At 43.9% G+C, this 15,962-nt stretch overlaps 1 protein-coding gene across 1 annotated transcript in view; it reads left to right on the top strand.

Annotated features, from left to right (window-relative positions):
• Positions 1–15,962, top strand: part of FAT3 (FAT atypical cadherin 3) — a 417,794-nt gene that overhangs the window by 354,863 nt on the left and 46,969 nt on the right. The window contains 1 exon segment of the mRNA XM_032219713.1: positions 229–1,027. Within this exon segment, the coding sequence (XP_032075604.1) occupies positions 229–1,027 (799 nt within the window).

Raw genomic sequence — 15,962 nt, forward strand, 5'->3', positions numbered from 1 at the left:
AAAAGACCTTTTCGCTTCCCATCCAAGAAGCTTCTTCAGTTCTGACTGAAGGGTGGGGATCAGACCCACCCTTCTGTCAAAACCTAAGAAGCTTCTTGGATGAGAAGCGAAACGTCTTCAAAGAAAAACTGAGAAAGTCCAGTTGTACCAGATATTTTTAGATTCCAATACTGGGCAGCCCGCTCGCATTACATCATTGGGTTTTCAGTTTCTCCTTTCTTGACTTAGGCCAAGGATTCAGGGAAGCCTCAGCAGGTTTCCCATACCTTCATTCAGATCCGGGTGATCGAAGAGAGCATCCACAAACCCACAGCCATTCCCCTGGAGATTTTTATCGTGACTATGGAAGACGACTTCCCGGGAGGTGTCATCGGAAAGATCCATGCGACAGACCAAGATGTCTACGATGTCCTCACCTACGGCCTGAAGTCAGAGCAGAAAAGTTTGTTCAAGGTCAACAACCACGACGGGAAGATCATTGCCCTCGGAGGGTTGGACAGCGGGAAGTATATCCTGAATGTATCTGTCAGCGATGGGCGGTTCCAGGTCCCCATGGACGTGACGGTCAACGTCGAGCAGTTGGCCCAGGAGATGTTGCAGAACACCGTCACTATCCGCTTTGAGAACATCTCCCCGGAGGATTTTGTGGGTCTTCACATGCACGGCTTCAGGCGCACCCTACGCAATGCCGTCCTCACCCAAAAGCAGGATAGCCTGCACATCATCAGTATTCAGCCCGTAGCCGGTAGCAATCAGCTCGACATGCTGTTCGCCGTCCAGATGCACGCCGGCGGCTTCTACAAGCCAGCCTACTTGATTCAGAAGCTCACCAATGCAAGGCGACACTTGGAAAATGTGATTCGCATCGCTGCCATCCTTGAGAAGAATTGCTCCGGGCTGGATTGTCAGGAGCAGCATTGCGAGCAAAATCTGTCTATCGATTCCCATTCCCTGATGACCTACAGCACCGCCCGGATTAGTTTCGTCTGTCCCCGGTTCTACCGAAACGTCCGGTGTTCTTGCAATGGTAAGTGCCACTTCCCATCTCTCCACCACTCTTGTTTGTTCGTTTATTTATTAGCTTGTCAAACATGTACAAGTTAGCAGGTATAAGTATGAACATGGACATGAACCAAAGAAATGAATACAAATAAATGGGGACAGTAGGACAGGGATGGTAGGCACGCTGGTGTGCTTATGCACGCCCCCTTTACAGACCTCTTAGGAAAGGGGTGAGGTCCACAGTAGACAGTTTGATGTTGAAGCTGTGGGGGGTTTGAGGATGTAACAATGGAATCGGGTTGTGCATTCCAGGAGTTGACCACTCTGTTACTGAAGTCGTATTTTCTGAAATCGGGTTTAGAGCAGTTTACCTTGAGTTTCTATCTATTGTTTGCCGACGTATTATTGAGGTTAAAGCTGAAAAAGTCATTGACAGGTAGGACATTGTCGCAGACAATTTTGTGTACTATGCTTAGGTCCGACCGCAGGCAACGCAGTTCCAGATTGTCCAAGCCCAAAATTTCAAGCCTGGTGGCATAAGATATCGTATTGTGAGCAGTAATCTTCTTGTGAAATACCTCTGGACCTGCTCTATTGTATTAACGTCCGATATACAGTGTGGATTCCAGGCAGACCAGCTGTATTCAAGAATTGGTCTGGCAAAGGTTTTGCATGCCCTAGTTAGCAGTACTATGTTGCCAGAGAAGAAGCTTCTTAAAATTAGGTTAACAACTCTTAATGCCTTTTTGGCATTAATGCTACTACAGTGAGCTCTGGGGCTTCGATTGTTTGAGATGAGTACTCCTAGGTCCGTGACAGAGTGAGTAACTACGTCTATGAGGCTGTGTCCACCCAACTTGTATTTGGTGTTCTGATTTTTGTTGCCAACATGTAGGACAGAGCATTTTGTTAGTTGAGATTTAAAATTACAAGTTGCGCGACCATTCTGACACATAGTCGAGGTCTCTTTTAGGGCAGCAGCATTGTTGGTGTTATTAAATAATTTCTCCTCCTCCTCCTCCTCCCCATGCAAAGCCGCTTTTTTGTTTCTGTCCCAGTGCGGCCAACACACGAAGCTCAGGTCACGTGCCTAAAAGATCTGGTACTTTTGTCAAGCAGAAGGCCGAGACTTTAATTCTCATGCTCAAACAGAGAAAGTCTGATTTTGATCGAGGTCAGAAAAAGCTAGTAAACTTTGACCTCTGGGGACAAAGGTCGCCCAACTTTCAGGACGTGGCCTAATGAAAGAGGTCAGCCGTGCCACGGAAAAGGGTGTGGGATTAGCATAGAGGGCAGATTTGGGGCTTGGAAAGGAGTGGGTTGTGTAAGAAGAATCCCAAACAGTATTTTCAGACTGATCGGGGCATCTGACCTGCACGATAAAGTTTTAAAAGGACGTTGACTCATTTTCTATTTGGCCAGAATAATGAAAACCCATAAAGCATGTCATTAAGTAATTGAGACCAAAGAGAGAGTTCTTGACCTCTCACAGAGCATACCCGTTATTATATGGCCCCCTCCTTTATTTTTGTTGTTTTATATTCACACACGCTGTGGGGGGAAAAAATACGATCACAAACTTCTCTACTGTTTTGAAGGTGGCCTAACTGCTTTTTTTTAACCATGTTAGGTGCTGTTAAAAACCAAAGGGCCTTGTTGGATTAGCCTAAAGGACCATCGCTGTGGTCCATTAAGTGCAGGCTACCGTATTTTTCGGAGGATAAGATGCACCTTTTTCCCTCAAAAAAGAGGGTGAAAATCTGGGTGCGTCTTATACACTGAATACATTTTTTGCCTCCTGAAACCCCACCCCCTTCACCAAAATGGCCATGCATAGCTTTTAGAAGGCTTTCAGAGAGCTCCTGGGGGCTGGGGAGGGAGAAATGAGAAAAAAATGGCCCATTTTTTTGCTCAATTTTGCCCCCCAATACCCCGGAGCACTCTATAAGCCTCCTAAAGGCTGTCCATGTCCTTTTTTTGACAAAAACGGGTCTGTTTTCACAAAAAAACGGGCCGGTTTTTGCTCATTTTTGGGCCCACCTACCCCCAGGAGCACTCTACAAGCTCCTAAAAGCTATTCATGCCCTTTGGGGGGGGGGGGGGAACGGGGCCATTTTCACAAAAAACGGGCCATTTTTGGGAGGTTTGCAGAGTGCAAAACCTTTTTTAAAAAAATTTGCCTCTTCCAAACCTTGGTGCGTCTTATACTCCGGTGCATCTTATACTCTGAAAAATATGGTATATTTTTTGGGTATGCCCTGTTCCTAGAATTCGCGCCCTTAAGAAGGAAATCTTGGCAGAAAAATGCCTTTGAGCTGAAATAAATCCGCCGAAGAGAATGTCAACCAAATTTTACACGGCGTAAGAATGGCTGACACAAACGAGGGATGTTCATTCTTAAAATATGCATCTTATTCCAAAGCTTATTCCCACAGACAGATGTCGTGGGCATTCATTGTTTATGCACGCCAGCTGTGGAGGCATTTCACTTAGTTTACCTTGATTAGCAGGGATAGTTACTGAAACACTAAATAGGCTGCAAGATGCAGGAGAGAGAAAAGGCTTGGTTCTCTCAAGGGTTTTTGGCCCTTTCTGTTGGTTTGAATAGTAGTCAAGGAAAGTAGATGGAATAGTCCAGGTCCTTTTACTTCGCTCTTTAAAGTTTAAGTTTCAAAATGCTTAAGCTCATCTCATAAACTTTAATAAAATTGAATCGAACTTCCTGGTTGTGGGGAACTGGATATGTCTAGTCCCATTATGGTGAACCTATGGAACGCATGCCAGAGGTGGCACGTAGAGCTCTCTCTGTGGGCACGCACAATGTTGCCAGTGGCTCTTTGGGTTTCTGGTCAGCTGGTCTTTGTGGGCACCAACGGCAGAAAATGGCCTGAAAAATGTGCAAAAAAACAGGCCGTTTTCAAGCTGTTTTTCAGACCGTTTTTGGCCCCAAAAAATGGCCTGTTTTTGAGGCGTTTTCAGGCCATTTTTCAGCCTAAGAACCAGCCTGAAAACAGCCCAAAAATGGTCTCTTTTGGGCCTTTTTTCTGGCCGTTTTCTGGTGCTCCAGCACCGTGCATGTGCATTCTGGTTTGGGTACTCTGTGCCAAAAAGATTCGCCATCACTGGTCTAGTGCAGCAAACTGCGGCTCTGGAGCCACATGTGGCTCTTTCTTCCTTCTGCTGCGGCTTCGTCACCAGTCGGCGCCACAATTTTGAGAGGAGATTCCAGTGGAGGGAGGGGAGAGAAGCACAGTGCGCCAGGAGAAAACTCTATGGCAAGGGGAGGGTTTTCCAGTTGTCTCCACCATTGATAGGGCTTTCAGTTATGATAGGTAGAGGAAAAAGTACACCACGTTAGGAGGAGACTCTATGGTGGGGGAACTGAATTTCCGATCAGCTCCAGAATTGAACAGGGGGCTTCCGGTTAGGACCTTTGTGGCTCCCGATGTTTTCTTTTCTGTGGGAAATGAGTCCGCATGGCTCTTTGAGTGTTTACGTTTGCCAACCCCTGGGTTAAGATATTGAATGAGGAAAGTTGGTTTAAGATTTTGAGCATTCTGGTTTTTTTTTACTCGTTTACTTACTTTTACTTTACTTGTGTTTTATAGTGTGATGTCATAGTGCTGTTATGTTTATTGTTTATTTTTTATTCCAAATCCAATGCTAGCTCCATAGGGTTATAGTTTGCAAGTTCGGTGGGTATACAACTAACACAGAGATCGCTGGCCATTTTCGGTTCCGCTAACATGTTTCCATTTAATTTTACGATATTGCTTAACAACAAAGGATGAAATATACTTATGACCAGAACAGATGAATGATAAAATATGGTTGAAACTGATACAGGAGAATTGTGCTCATGTGATCCTGAATTGGCTCTCCATTTATAAACGATGGTTTCCAGAAACACTGGAAATGCTGGTTCACACATAATGCTAAACCATGATGTGATGTGTTGGGCACATCAAGCCAGTTCATCCATTGTGGCATGAGGATGTGCACAAAATGAAATTCCCAAGCTGCAATTTCGTAGCTGCAGAATTATCTATCCCAAAATTTCAGGGTCTTGACTGGTATCAGGAAGAGTTTTATGAGCCCCTCTGCCAAACCAGGTTGACTTTTCTTAGGAACTTAATATTGGCCATTGGACCAGATTTTCAAGCGAGTTCACCTCTAGGAAGCAAACTGGAACATTTTGGTTTGCATCTTCCGTTGCAAAATTGCCTGCTGTTTTGTTATGAGCTGTTTTCCTTTCTGGTTTGTTTGTGATTCATTTGTCATAGTGATTAAACAGCCATAAAATTGAATCAATGAATTAAATACCACTTTTCATGGATATTCCACAGAAATAGGAGGTTACATTCAAACCCAAAACAACAGTTATGTTAAAATTAAAGTATTTGTAATACACTTTACATCATTAAAGACAAAGTGAAGCTTCAACTTCTTCAATTTACATCCAAGGAGTAAGGAAAACAAATTCAGTTTTGATTGCCACGATGTAAAACAGATGTGGAGACTCTAGAAAGAGTGCAGAGAAGAGCAACAAAGAGGATTAGGGGACTGGAGACTAAAACATAGGAAGAACGGTTGTAGGAACTGGGTATGTCTAGTTTAATGAAAAGAAGGACCAGGGGAGACCTGATAGCAGTGTTCCAATATCTCAGGGCTTGCCACAAAGAAGAGGGAATCAAACTGTTCTCCAAAGCATCTGAGGGTAGAACAAGAAGCAATGGGTGGAAACTAATCAAGGAGAGAAGCAACTTAGAATTAAGCAGAAATTTCCTGAGAATTAGAACAATTAATCAGTGGAACAACTTGCCTCCAGAAGTTGTGAATGCCCCAACACTGAAAGTCTTTAAGAAGATGTTGGATAGCCATTTGTCTGAAATGGTGTAGGGTTTCCTGCCTAGGCATAGGGTTGGACTAGAAGACCTCCAAGGCCCCTTCCAACTCTGTTATTCTGTTACCTGTTCTGTTAAATTGCACACAGTTGTGTCTCCCTTGCAAGTTCATCCCCACCAACCAGTGCATCCTTCAGTGTCCTCACACATCATAGTTTAACCTTCTCAGTGAGCTTGAATTACAACTACCACAAGGTGCTGGATCAGCTTTTTAAAATCATTCTCTAGTCATTTTCTACACCACCGTAGGAACATTAAGAGGCCTCGTGGTTATGGTCATTTCCATCTCCTAGACTGGATACAGTCGGAGAACCGCCGCTTGTGGTGAATTTTCATGGTAATGGGAACTTGGGAGTGGCAGAATGTGACAGTGATTTAACTATTCAGGAAATTTTGCTGACACCGCTGCATGGGATACAATATAGTTTAAATACTGGTTGTCTAAAGTCAGCGCTAACTCTGACAGAGCACCATTTTCTAGCATGACAGCAGTTGGTTTTGCTGTCTGGAGAATAACAGAAGATATAATTGGTAGGGTGGGGAAAGCGAGGAGGGAAGAGAACAGGCTCTGTGCTTTGGGTTTTTGCTCCCATTCTGTAGCATGACATGTCTAAAAAAAGATCTGACTCGAACCCAAGGCTTTAGTGCCACACCAGTAATCCAGTAATAATCACCATGTTTGGAGAATTCCTTCTCCTCTATATTTTAGTTGGCTGTTTGTTTGGGGTTTTTGTTGTTGTTGTTGTTGTTGTTTTTGCAGTTAAATGAGGGGGGGAAGCATAGCTCTTGGCTCTTTGGAACAGTCCACCCTATTTGTGGCCTGCCAGCGGCCAGCAGAGCTGGCGGCAGATTCAGACAATGAGGAGGTTGGGGAGGAACATGGGCCAGTCCTGGAACCTGGGGAAGGCTCCGATGAGGACTCTGTTTCGGAGGCAGAGAGGGGGCCAAGGCCATATGCTGCCTTCAGAGTCAGACATCAGTGAGGCAGAAGAACAGCTGGAGCCTGTTTCCAGTGTGCGCATGCGCAGAATTGCCAGACGAAGGGAGCAGCTAAAGAACAGGGGTCGACTTGGGAGTAAGGCCACGGGTGGACGATGAATGGCCCCTCCCAGATAAAATAAAAGAGGAGCGAAAGGGGAAAGGGGGAGTTTGCAGGAGACAGTTCACTTTATTGTTCGTGACTCTCCGAGACTATACCATGAGTTTGCTTCATGCTCTTGGGAAGCCTAGGTCAGAACACACCCACAGTATAAACCAATATACATGGAGCCGGCGAGTGGGCATGGCCAGGGTGGTCACTCATCATTGGGGCTCCGTTTTCGGATGCAGTCTCCTGCAGCACTCTGCCAGTGAAAATGGAGCTCAAGGGAGATGTACATGGCGCACCTGGGCTCCGTTTTCGGCCACTACGGCCTCCTGCGGTTCTTCTCAAGCTCCGTTTTCGCTGGCAGAGGGCTCTAGGAGGCAGCCGAAAATGGATCCTGGGAGGGCCGTATGTCATCCCCCCCCCCCCCCGGGAAGTCTGTTTTTGCTGGTAGAGGCACTGCGGGCCAGTCCTTTGTTGTTTCCAGGGCGTCCCTATGGGCCAGATCTAAGTACCCCGCAGGCCGGATCTGACCCACGGACTTTGAGTTTGACTCCCCTGCTTTAGAAGAATATATTTGGAGTTGAGATAAAGTGGCAGGGACGTGCAGTCACTAGAGGCAAGGGAGGCAGGGCCTCACCAGTCTCCTCAGGGAAAGGAAAGGATTTTAAATAATTTTCTTAAAATAATTAAAGCCAGGGTAGTTGCTACCAGATTTCAAGTCACAGTGGTTTGGTGTCTGCTCTCAGTATTAACTAGGATGAGGCCAGAGAACTAGGGGCCTCTTTTGCATAAGGATTTTTTCGCCTTTTAAGAGTTAAGCAAGGGTTAACAAGGGAAGAATTTCTTATGCAAATGAGGCAAGTATTCTCTCGCCTCCTGTAGAGGGCATTTTTAGAGGCTTTTTAGAGTTTTCTAGGAGCAACTAGCTCAGTCTGACTTCAGAGCTCTGGCTTTTCAAGAGGGCAGGGTAGGGCAGGGAGAAGCAGAGTTGAAATTGTCTCTGAAACAGCTGGAAAAGGTCCGTGTGTGGGGAGGGGGGAGGAATTCAAAAAGTTTGATCGGAAGGCAGCAGGGAAATGGGGGGGGTATGGCAGGGGAGCTGCTTTCAAGCCTTTGGAAAATATATCCAATCCAACTTCTGTGTTTGTGTTTGAGAGTGAGTGAATGAGAGAAGGATCGAAGTTCTCTGTCTGCATGTGTCTGTTTGAGAGAGGGGGAGGGAAGGAGAGAGGGAGGAAGGAGTGGGAGGGAGAAGAAAAAGAATGGGAAAACTTATTTTGCAAGGGGGGGAAATGCTGTCGCTTTAAATCGGAACTTAGCATGCCTGGCTGTGGAATTCTGGGAGTTGAAGTCCACAAGTCTAAAAACAGCCTCACTGGGGCTAAAGCTGACCGCACGTCACTGTAAAGTGGAATATGGGTTTGATAGAGCCCAGTCGTAGTAATGGTCCTGCATTATATTGGACAAAGCAAGAGATCAACGAAGGATCTTTTGAACCAATAACAGCATCCTGTTCCTTCTGGGACCATATGGATCATCATAGCTTTTTGAGGTTATGGTCACAACTTAGAATGACATGTCCGTGGTTAGCGGCATACATGAGGTAGTATCAAAATCAGCAACTGGAATATTGCTGATTTTGAGCATTCATGGGGGATGTGTTAGCATATTTCATTGCTCCATCCAGACCTTACTGTTCTTTCTTTTTTATTGTGCTATTTTCAACTGTTTTTAGTGCCGCATGCCACTCAGAGTCACTAGGGAGAGAGATAATATTCCTAATAACAAATAAACCTTTCAGATGTCGAACTCCTCCTGCAGTAGTAATCCATCTGTCAGTTAGCCTATCATCCAAGTCAGTTAGGACAAAGAAGTGGGTGGACCAGGAGAAACGCAATTAAATGTATCCAATAATTTCAGTTATAATTAAATGAAAGTAATTCAACCACTCAGCTGTTTCATTCAGCACAGTTGGGTTAGACTGAAAAAGCTGGTGTCCCTGAATCACTTAATAGGTGCAACCATTCGGTGAAGATTTGAACCGTATCTCCTCAATCTCAATCCAAAACCATAATCGCGCTTTTCCAATATTGTACAAGAAGTCTGTGCAGATTCTCAACCATCCAGGTCATGGTTATCCCAAAAGTGCTTTTGTTAAGTAAGCTCCCCGTTGGGAGAGCGAGTACGTTCAGTGAAGCGTTGTGAGAGTTGTGTTGGAGAACACACAAACCAGCATACAGAGACACTGCAGTTTAAATAGGCTTTTACTTTCGTGGAGTCCATAGTCCATCAAACAGTCCAAGTCATACCAGTCGGTCACCAATGTCTTTCAGTTAAGGGATAATCCAAATAACATAGTCCAGTATCATATAACCAGTTCAGTACTCAAAGTTTGCTAGCAGTTACAAAACTTACAATAGCTCACAGCACTTTCTAACAGCCAGTTTCCAAAACACTCAGATCAGATCAGCCCATCATCTAATGAACAGAGAGAACTAACAGTCGTTCTGGCTCCCTCTTATGGCCAATTGAGGAAAACAGCAACCAATCACATTTTACAGTATGATTTAAAGTGACAGGTACAACATTGTTACATGATTTATATATTGCCAACCCAACCGTTAGATTATATTCCTAACATCTTTTTCAAGAGGCAACTGGACTATCTTGTTTTTTCCTTTGAAGACATTTCACTTCTCATCCAAGCAGCTTCTTCAGCTCTGACAGGACAGTGGAGAATGGAAAGATTTCTATTCCTTGCAGGGGAGGTTTATCTGTGTCTTCAAGGTCACCTGAGTGATGCTCCTGGAAATCCATTCCTACTCCCACACCATTCAACAGGGGTTCATCCCAAATTGGATAGCCAAAAGTCTGTAGAGGATTATAAATCTGTCAATTCCACACTGTCCTGTCAGAGCTGAAGAAGCTTCTTGGATGAGAAGCAAAGAAAAAAAAAAGAAAGTCCAGTTGTCTCCTGAAAAAAAGCACCTTTGGGACAACCATGATCTGGATGATGGAGAACCTCTACAGACTTTCAAGTAGGTGACCTCATCAGTGCTAGAAGGCAATGGAGACCCTTCCTTTCTAGCACTGATGATGTTACCTAGTTGAGTAATGAAATATCTGCAAGAAAACAACCAAGTTCTGAGAGCACCAAGGACCCCATACAACTACACTACACTACACTACACTACACTACACTACACTACAATACAATACAATACAATACAATACAATACAATACAATACAATACAATACAATACAACAGCAGAGTTGGAAGGGACCTTGGAGGTCTTCTACTCCAACCCCCTGCCTAGGCAGGAAACCCTATACCCTTTCAGACAAATGGCTATCCAACATCTTCTTAAAGACTTTCAGTGTTGGGGCATTCACAACTTCTGGAGGCAAGTTGTTCAACAGATTAATTGTTCTATCTGTCAGGAAATTTCTCCTTAGTTCTAGGTTGCTTCTCTCCTTGATTAGTTTCCACCCATTGCTTCTTGTTTTGCCCTCAGGTGCTTTGGAGAATAGCTTGACTCCCTCTTCTTTGTGGCAACCCCAACCTCGAGCTACAAATAGTCTTTCTGTTGGTACAAATATTAAGAGTTTGCTTTGGGGTGGGGGAGAGAGAGAATAATTATCTTGATTTATCTCATGGAAGAAATCCATCCAGGATCCTTAGTACCAGAGGTGGGATTCACTTACCTGCCCTATCAGTTTGCAAATGTGAGCGCGTTCACACACACGTTTCACTCACACACACCTCATCTGCACAGGCACACCGCCTTCTGTGCATGCACATTGCTTGCACATATGTTGGGGCAGATGGGTGAAGCCTCCCGTAACAGCCGCTACCAGTTCACCCAAACCGGAGAGAACCAGCTGAATACCACATCTGTTTAGTTCATAGACATTTTCAAAAGTCCCTCCCGTTCTACTTCAGTGTTACATTTATTGGGCCTTTTGTGCTTACCATATTTTTGGAGTATAAGATGCACTGGAGTATAAGACACACCAAGATTTTGAAGAGGCAAATTAAAAAAAAAGTTTTTGTAGTGTGCAGACCTCCCAAAAATGGTCCATTTTTTTGTCAAAAAAGGGCATGAATACCCTTTAGGAGGCTTGTAGAGTGCTCCTGGGGGCTGGGGGGGCAAAAACGAGCAAAAAACCAACCCATTTTCACTCATTTTTGCCCTCCCCAGACTCCAGGAGCACTCTGAAAGCCTCCTAAAGGCTATGCACAACCATTTTTTCAAAGGGGGCAGGGTTTTGGGAGGCCAAAAATGCTGTATTCAGTGTATAAGACACACCCGGATTTTCACCCTCTTTTTTGAGGGGAAAAGGTGCATCTTATACTCCGAAAAATACGATATATATCTTGGAAATATTACAAGGAGCAGTCCCTGTGCACATTGATTTTCTACAGCTATTTATGATGCTTCTTGCATGTAGCTTTTTTTCCCCGTTCTTGCCATGCTAAATCATTCCTATCGGTAGCCACGGCACGTTCTGGAAAGCAATTAATGTCATCTTTTTCTTGTTCTGCATGTGATCTTACCTGTTGTGGCAAAGCAGAATCAGCCCCGGATGAATGCCATAGATAGGGGTTTTATAGTTCAATAATCAGAGCTGATAATTGTGTCACCACAGGGGAGGAAACGTCGGCTTAAAAAAAAATGTGACTGCAGCTGTTAAATGCTAAACCGATCTTGGGTATCTTTAGACCAAAAGAAATTAAGGATGAGCAGCATAAACCTTTATTTTTGATGCACCAAAATACTGGTTTTAAAATCCACCACTGTTTTTATGCATTTGTTTATTATTTGAATTTATTTGTTTGGATTTATCAGCGGCTCGACTCCGTTGGAGTCCAAGTAACTTGACTACAGTTTATGACATTAACACACGTGTATCCTTGCACATACATGTTTTTTTCATATACAAAGTTTGCCTGCATGGGTTCAATATGCACATGAGCAGCATGCAAGCATTTTTCCATAGTAAGCTGCAATTTTGTGTGTAAAGATATGTATGTTCAGGTGAATATACCATGTAGGAAATAAATAACTAAATTTCACACAGAAACAGGTAATCTTATTCATCTTATTCAATGCATTTCTCTTACATGGCGATTGTGAGATTGTGTATTTTCCTCAGCTCTTCTCTTTTAACCTAGATTAGATGCCTCTATTTTCTTACTTTCTCCAAGTAACTTTTTTTTTTCATTTCGAAAATAAAACACGAAACACTGCAGTAAAACTGTATTTTTTAAAAAATAATAATAATGTGAAGCATATAAATAGACATTTCATGTATATGTGTGAAATTAAGGGGAGAGGGGAATGCAGTGTGGATATATTAGTTGGCCAACAGGACTAACACAACAGGAATGTATTACTTTATTGTCATTACAACATGGCGTAAGAGCACAGTCCATATAATAAACCCAATTAAGTGAAGTCTCAAAGAATAGTACCGTGTTGCTGTGCGCTGGTTGTCCTTAACAGAACAGAATAACAGAGTTGGAATGGACGTTGGAGGAGTGGTGGATTCCTACCGGTTCAGACCGGTGGTATGGCGGCCTGGGTCGCTGGAACCGGCAGCGACCCAGGCCTGCCACACCCCTGAACTGGTTCCCTGGTCTTTTCTGGCATCACCGGCATGTGCGTAGAACAGTTTTCAATCAACTGCGCATACGCAGCAACGCATGGCAGGCGCGCAAGCAAAGGGAGCAGCACGCGGGCAAAACGCCCTCTCAGTGAACCGGTAGTGAACTGGTTAGGAACACATCACTGCCTTGGAGTTCCTTCTAGTCCATCCCCCTGCTCAAGCGGGAAATACTATATCGGTGGTTCTCAACCTATGGCCCGTGGATGCTGAGAGAGGCCACAATGTCATCACAGGGGCCCCACGGAGGATTGAAGAAATGTGATGATTTAAATCTTGAATTAAGTCTTGCGGGTCCGTGGCCCCAAAAGGTATTTAAACAGGGTCCGTGGTGGAGGAAAAGTTTGAAAACCACTGCTCTACACCAGAGGTGGTATTCAGCAGGTTCTGGCCAGTTCTAGAAAACCGATAGCGGACATCTTGAGTAGTTTGGAGAACCGGTAAATACCACCTCTGATTGCCCCGCCCCCATCTATTCTCTGCCTCCCGAGTCCCAGCTGATTGGGAGGAAATGGGGATTTTACAGTATCCTTCCCCTGCCACGCCCACCAAGCCACGCCACGCCCACAGAAGTGGCAGTAAAAAAAATTGAATCCCACCACTGCTCTATACCATTTCAGACCTATAGTTGTCCAATCCCTTCTTTAAAACCTCCAGTATTATAACACCCACAACTTCTGGAGGCATGTATTTCCACTGATTAATTCTTTTGTCAGGAAATTTCCTGTCCTGTTTGTTCTGGATCAATTTTACCACGTTTTGACATTTGATTTGTTGGCTTTTTTGAACTGCCTTTTTGCTTCTGGTTCCAGAGAACAGCACATTCATATAACATGGGTTATATTATTTAACTTAAGTTAGGCATGACCCATTTCATTTCAGGAAGATTTACTCCCAAGTAAAGAATCCTTGGATTGGATTCCTACTCCTTTACTCAGGCCCCAGAGAAATGCCATTACTATTTTTTTTCCCCTCCTCAAACTGGTCTAGCAAGAGTAATCCTACCTCCATTCCAATAATGAACTTTGCTTGGTGAAATAAAGACCAGCAGAAAAACCACTGAACTTCAAAGTAGGTACTCAAGCTTTGGCTATAAATCCCCAAAGATGGATAACATCCTTCTAAGTGCTTTAGTGGTTTTCTAGTCGGTGCCATTGTGAAATCATCCTGAAAATGCAGGTTAGCAGGGGAGCCGTGCAGTAGCACAAAATTTGTAGCTTGGGGCCCACAACGACAGACATAAAATACTCTTTCCCGAGCTTTTAATATTTTAAAAGTTTCTTGTGATCGCTATAAAATTCAACCTACAGGAGCCTGAGTTAAAAAAAAAAAGAAGAAGTAGTAGTAGTAGTAGAAATGCTTCCATTGATTCTCTGTTTGGACTACTCTTTATACCTTGAGAAGAGTACCGAATGGCGCCTTTGTGCAAAGAATGAGTTGGCTAGCAAAAGCAACATCACCGTTTGGGCAAAATGAGGCAAAATCTACGGATAAAGTCCCAGTTGCCTAACAGAACATTTGAAGATATAGAAGTAGGACAGAAGAGAACGGCATGGTGGCTGAGTGGGAAGATGCTCATCTCCCACTGGGAAGGTTGAGCGTTCAATCCTAGCGGCAGATGTTTCTCTCCTAGGGCACAAAGAAAAACATTATTTGCTGTGAACTCCACATAGGCGTCAGACAGGGTATCTGGCAGTAAATTCTCATCTCCATTCAATCGCCCCGACTCTACTCCAAATTAAGGGATGACAGTGTTTTAAAAAGGGAGTTTTAGAAGTAGGACAGAAGTGAAGAGCGGACACATAATTATACCATCTTAGCTCCGAAGCTTTTCTAATTGCTCAAAAAAGAAAAGTGATTCCATGTCTTCTTTTCTTCTGCAGGCCTTATCTGTATTCTTACTAATTATTTCAGAGATTCTAACTCTCAATTTTGCATCCGAACCTCAGCTTAGTGCCATCACTTAGAACAGCTTGGCAGACTAAAATCACAAGGCATGGAGAAACTTTTCTTATTTTGAAAAACCAAATTGTGTGCATTTCTCTCAAAACGCACAACAGGCTGTATCTTAACAGAACACACACCTCGAGGGGTGTTGGGGTGTCTTACTCCCACAATGTTTGTTTCCAGAGAGTAAGTTATCTGTGTACCAAGTTTGTTTGAAATTGCTTGAGGTGTTCCAGAGTTATGCTGGAACAAACCACAGAGAGGGGGGGGGGGAGGTTTTACATAAATAGATCTATTTGCGGCTAGCAAGGAGTTTTTTAATTCACATAGGATCTGGTTGCTATGAGTTCCAAGGAATTAGTGTAAGAAAAAAACAGAAGAAAGTCCAGTTGTTTCCTGAAAAAGCACAAGGGATTCTACCATCATAGAGATGTTTGCCTGAACAACTGTTTTACTCCGTGGCCATTGTACCTCAGATCTATGGATGTTCTGCGTCAACACAGCCCATGAATTCCTCCATTCAAGGCAGGGGTGGGTTGCTCCCAGGATTACTGCCGGTTCGGTGCACGCACAAATGTGCACATTTGCACAAAAATAGGTCTGCACATCAGTGGTGGGATTCAAATAATTTAACAACTGGTTCTCTACTCTAATGATTTCTTCCAACAACCAGTTCACCAAACTTATTGCTCAGAAACTTACTCAGAAAGTTAACAACCAGTTCTCCGAAAGTGGTGCGAACTGGCTGAATCCCACCATTGCTGCGCATGAACAAAACAAAGGAGAGAAATTTAAATTTGTGCAATTACAATTGTCCTGTGCATGCGCAGAACCGAAAATCAATATGGCAGCCCCGTAGGAAAACCGGTTCAGGGGTGTGGCAGGCCTGGGTCGCTGCCGGTTCCAGCGACCCAGGCCGCCAAATCATTACCAGTTCGGCTGAACCACTAGGAACCTACCTCCGATTCAAGGCCCGCAGAAGTCTTGACAGCATTTTTTCATCACACGCCACCTCCCTTTCTGCCTTCTGTCTGAAATGATGAAAAAGATTGGTATTATCAGACATTTGGGAGGTGCCAGTACATGGTGATAGTTGTCTTGGCATATTGTGTCATACAGAGCTGTCATATTCAATTATTAGCTTCTTCCTATATACCTCTTGGCCTCATAGGAACTCACTCGTGTCTCAAGTAGGAAACAACGGAAACATGGCAATGATTGATTACAAGGCTGCATCTCAACTTCCCTGCTTGGTGTCAAGATTTTACTGAAGGTTAAAAGGTTGTGAAAACATGTGGTGCTCGGTTCCAAAAATCTCAGCAGGGTTTGTCTTCCCACAAGCCAACATATATTT

This window comes from Thamnophis elegans, chromosome 6 (genome assembly GCF_009769535.1).
Source record: "Thamnophis elegans isolate rThaEle1 chromosome 6, rThaEle1.pri, whole genome shotgun sequence".
Classification (NCBI taxonomy): Eukaryota; Metazoa; Chordata; class Lepidosauria; order Squamata; family Colubridae; genus Thamnophis; species Thamnophis elegans.